Source organism: Sinocyclocheilus anshuiensis, unplaced genomic scaffold, assembly GCF_001515605.1.
Source record: "Sinocyclocheilus anshuiensis isolate Anshui unplaced genomic scaffold, SAMN03320099.WGS_v1.1 scaffold961, whole genome shotgun sequence".
In the NCBI taxonomy this organism is placed as follows: Eukaryota; Metazoa; Chordata; class Actinopteri; order Cypriniformes; family Cyprinidae; genus Sinocyclocheilus; species Sinocyclocheilus anshuiensis.
In genome coordinates, this window is record NW_015557049.1 from 1,154,978 (window position 1) to 1,159,271 (window position 4,294).

At 46.0% G+C, this 4,294-nt stretch overlaps 1 protein-coding gene across 4 annotated transcripts in view; it reads left to right on the forward strand.

Annotated features, from left to right (window-relative positions):
- The window catches only part of LOC107676379 (serine-rich adhesin for platelets-like), a 13,122-nt gene extending 9,499 nt beyond the window's left edge, over positions 1–3,623 (forward strand). Inside the window, exons 6-7 of one of the 4 annotated variants that reach the window (XM_016470899.1) lie at positions 1,358–2,992; positions 3,212–3,623. In XM_016470899.1, coding sequence (XP_016326385.1) covers positions 1,358–2,992; positions 3,212–3,220 — 1,644 coding nt within the window. In that variant the 3' untranslated portion in view covers positions 3,221–3,623. Of the gene's footprint in view, positions 1–19; positions 2,993–3,211 lie in introns of all 4 variants that reach the window. The other 3 variants (XM_016470900.1, XM_016470901.1, XM_016470898.1) reach the window with 3 other exon arrangements.
- The last annotated feature ends 671 nt before the right edge of the window (positions 3,624–4,294 follow it).

Consider the following 4,294-nt stretch of genomic DNA (forward strand, 5'->3'; position numbering starts at 1 on the left):
GGAGCCCACTGCAGCAGAGACAGACTCTTCCCAGCAGCCCACTGCAACAGAGACCGACTCTTCCCGGGAGCCCACTGCAGCAGAGACAGACTCTTCTCAGCAGCCCACTGCAAAAGAGACCGACTCTTCCCAGCAGCCCACTGCAACAGAGACCGACTCTTCCCGGGAGCCCACTGCAGCAGAGACAGACTCTTCTCAGCAGCCCACTGCAAAAGAGGCCGACTCTTCCCAGCATCCCACTGCAACAGAGACTGAATCTTCCCGGGAGCCCACTGCAGCAGTCATAAACTCTTACCAGCAGCCCACTGCAACAGAGAATGACTCTTCCCAGCAGCCCACTGCAACAGAGACAGACTCTTCCCAGCAGCCCACTGCAACAGAGACAGACTCTTCCCAGCAGCCCACTACAACAGAGGCCGACTCTTCCCGGGAGCCCACTGCAACAGAGACCGACTCTTCTCGGGAGCCCACTGCAGCAGTCACAGACTCTTCTCAGCAGCCCACTGCAAAAGAGGCCGACTCTTCCCAGCATCCCACTGCAACAGAGACTGAATCTTCCCGGGAGCCCACTGCAGCAGTCATAAACTCTTACCAGCAGCCCACTGCAACAGAGAATGACTCTTCCCAGCAGCCCACTGCAACAGAGACAGACTCTTCCCAGCAGCCCACTACAACAGAGGCCGACTCTTCCCGGGAGCCCACTGCAACAGAGACCGACTCTTCTCGGGAGCCCACTGCAACAGAGACAGACTCTTCCCAGCAGCCCACTACAACAGAGGCCGACTCTTCCCGGGAGCCCACTGCAACAGAGACCGACTCTTCCCAGGAGCCCACTGCAGTGGTCACAGACTCTTCTCAGCAGCCCACTGCAACAGAGACCGACTCTTCCCGGAAACCCACTGCAGCAGTCACAAACTCTTCTCAGCAGCCCGCTGCAACAGAGATAGGTTTTTCCCAGAAGCCGACTGCAGCAGACCAAGACTGCTCCCAGAAGATCACTTCAACAGGCACAGTCTCTTCCCAGCAGCCCACTGCAACAGTCACAGACTCTTCTCAGCAGCCCACTGCAAAAGAGACCAACACTTCCCAGCAGCCCACTGCAACAGAGACCAACTCTTCCCAGGAGCCCACTGCAACAGAGACCGACTCTTCCCAGGAGCCCACTGCAGTGGTCACAGACTCTTCTCAGCAGCCCACTGCAACAGAGACCGACTCTTCCCGGAAACCCACTGCAGCAGTCACAAACTCTTCTCAGCAGCCCGCTGCAACAGAGATAGGTTTTTCCCAGAAGCCGACTGCAGCAGACCAAGACTGCTCCCAGAAGATCACTTCAACAGGCACAGTCTCTTCCCAGCAGCCCACTGCAACAGTCACAGACTCTTCAGACACAGACTCTTCCCAGCAGCCAACTGCAACAGAGGCAGATTCTTCCCCTGAGCCCACTGCAGCAGGCACAGACACTTCCCAGAAGTCCACTTCAACAGGCACAGACTCTTCCCAGCAGCCCACTGTAATAGAGACTGACTTTTCCCAGGAGCCCACTGCAAAAGACACAGGCTCTTTCCAGCAGCCCGTTACAACAGAGGAAGACTCTTCCCGAGAGCCCACTGCAGCAGACACAGACTTCTCCCAGAAGTCCTCTGCAACAGAGACAGATTCTTCCCCTGAGCCCACTGCAGCAGTCACAGACACTTCCCAGAAATCCACTTCAACAGTCACAGACTCTTCCCAGAAGACCACTGCAATAACCACAGACTCCTTCCAGCAGTCTTTTGCAACAGAGACAGATTCTTCCCAGCAGCCCGCTGCAAAAGAGACAGACTCTTCCCAGAAGCACACTGTAACAGCCACAGACTCTTTCCAGCAGTCTGTTCCAACAGAGACTGACTCGTCCCAGCAGCTCAGTATAACAGAAAGTGAGTTTTCCCAAAATCCCACCAAAATGTGGATAGACACTTCCAAACATCCTATTGAAACAGAAAATGAATCCCTTCAAGACATCACTGCAACAAAGTCTGACTGTGTGAATGAGAAAAAAGATGAGAACTTATCCGAAGCCTTTAGCAAACTAATACCCATTCCAGAGGCTAACAATACTCAAAAAGAAAATAGCATATCTCAAAATGCAGTCATCACAGACTCAGGTTCCCCAGCTAAACATTCCCAATCTGAAACTGTTACACCTTGTGATAGCCAAGTGGAACTAAACCAACCACAAGCATGGGCCAAACCATGTATAACTCCTACAGTTAAAGACACAGACAATGGTGCTTTAACTAGTCTTGATTCAGTGGAGGTGAGTTCAACTCAGTCTCAAGGTTCTCCAGAGCCTTGCCTGTCCTCGAATGAGATCAACTCAACTCAGGGAATAACACAATTACAATCTAGCTTTTCATCAAACCCTATGGAATCTAGCTGTCAAAATGACTCAAAGCCTGAGAAAACAGATGAGTGCCAGAAATCTGACACAGAGCAAACTCAGAATCATGACACTTCAGCTGTAGATGCAGGGCCCAAGATAGCTCACATAGAAGTTTCTACAGCAACAGACTCTAATGAGGTTGATAAATTTAAACAAACAACACCAGAGGTAGAAAACACTGTGACTAACTTTGCAGAGGTGTCAGAAAAATCACATTTGACTGTACACAGTAATTCAAGTAAGTCTTCTGTTGCAGAGAATGCAAAATCGATAATGTCTGCCCATCAGACATCTACTGCAAATGTTATCTCTTGCAGCAACCTTAGAGATGACACTAAAGTTCTTTTAGAGCAAATTTCAGCAAAGAACCAAAGCAGATCTTCCCAGTCCAAGCAGACTCTTGCTGCACCCAATGAAGCCAAAAAGGGTGAGGTTAGCTCTGCAGATAAATTGTTTTCAAATAATTCAGGAAGGCCCTGGTCCTCCAAGGCTACACCAGAAGAGCGGGAGATGTTACTACAAAAGATGGAGCAAATGCGTAAAGAGAGGAAGGCCTACAGCCGTTTTGAGGTATGTTGTAGAATTTATTTCATATGAATTCATCATTTTTAGTAATGTTGTATGTGCTTGTATGCATGCACATTTTTTAAATTGCTCTGAAAATATTGATAGTCTGTTGCATAGATTCATTGTCCAAAAGCACAATATCCAAAAGACTGAAGTTAAATGTTTAAATGTAAATTGATATTTGCTATATTACTCAAGCATTTGTATTTGGTGTTTTCACAGACCTCGTGAATTAAACCATTGGAAGAGGGGCTCCATTGATGAACAATAAGAGGAAAGCGATTTTGCCAGATTTTTTTTACCTCATAACTGTGAACCTGCACAAACTTGGATTGAAGTGTCTAATAACTTCTGATTATACCAAAGAGTGCTGCCTATATTGAGAGAATAGAAATCCCTGCAGGGCTTAACAAGCTATGCAGATGATCTGTGTGACAAAACAGGAACTCAACCTTTACCGGCTGGAATAAGCTTTTGATAGGGCAGGTATTTCTCTGTGTGTGTATATATAGTGTAGCTGTGAAACACATTTCTGAATCTTTTGTAGTTATTGGGAGTTCTATATTCAGAAATTATGATCTGATATAAATACTGTAAATAGAGAGTTGTTTACATAACAAAAACAAGGAGTTAATTAAAAATGGAACTGCCAGAGACAGAGCATGTGAGCGATGTGGAGTGGGGGAGGAGTTGCGTGCTATTGCCAGGAGCAAGGAGCAGGTTTTCTGAAAGTCTCCAAGATTGTTCTGATACTGCTCCAACATGTTAACAGACTATTGTTTGTGTTTCAATACAGCATAAAACTTTTCTCCAAGTATTGTTTTTTTTTTTTCATTTAATATATGTATATTGTGCCCAGATGTTTTTCAGTGATAATAAAAACAAACACTGAAAGAACTTTATAGTGTATCAGTAATTGGGCACAATTTTTTTCTATGTAGTGAACTTGAAGCAGTGAGTAACAGGAGATGGAAAACATGAGACAAAGTGGAGCTGGAGCAAAATGATCACAGGATGCTTTGAGGAGGGAAAAGGGAAATTGTTCAGTCACATGATCTGGCCAGAGAATAGAAAAGGACTTTGTTTACTAGTCCATCAGTTGATTGTGTAAAGCAACAATATGCCAACGTAAAATACATTCTGTTGGTCTGTGTTGATGCACAATGGAAACTCCAAAAGCACATGTTTTTGAGTCCAGATAACATGTACATGCAGCACCTTTTGCTAAAAGGAGTTTCTCAATATACCAAATCGATAAAGTACACAAAAATTTGCAATATTGTGAATTTAGGATGAGATATTGAT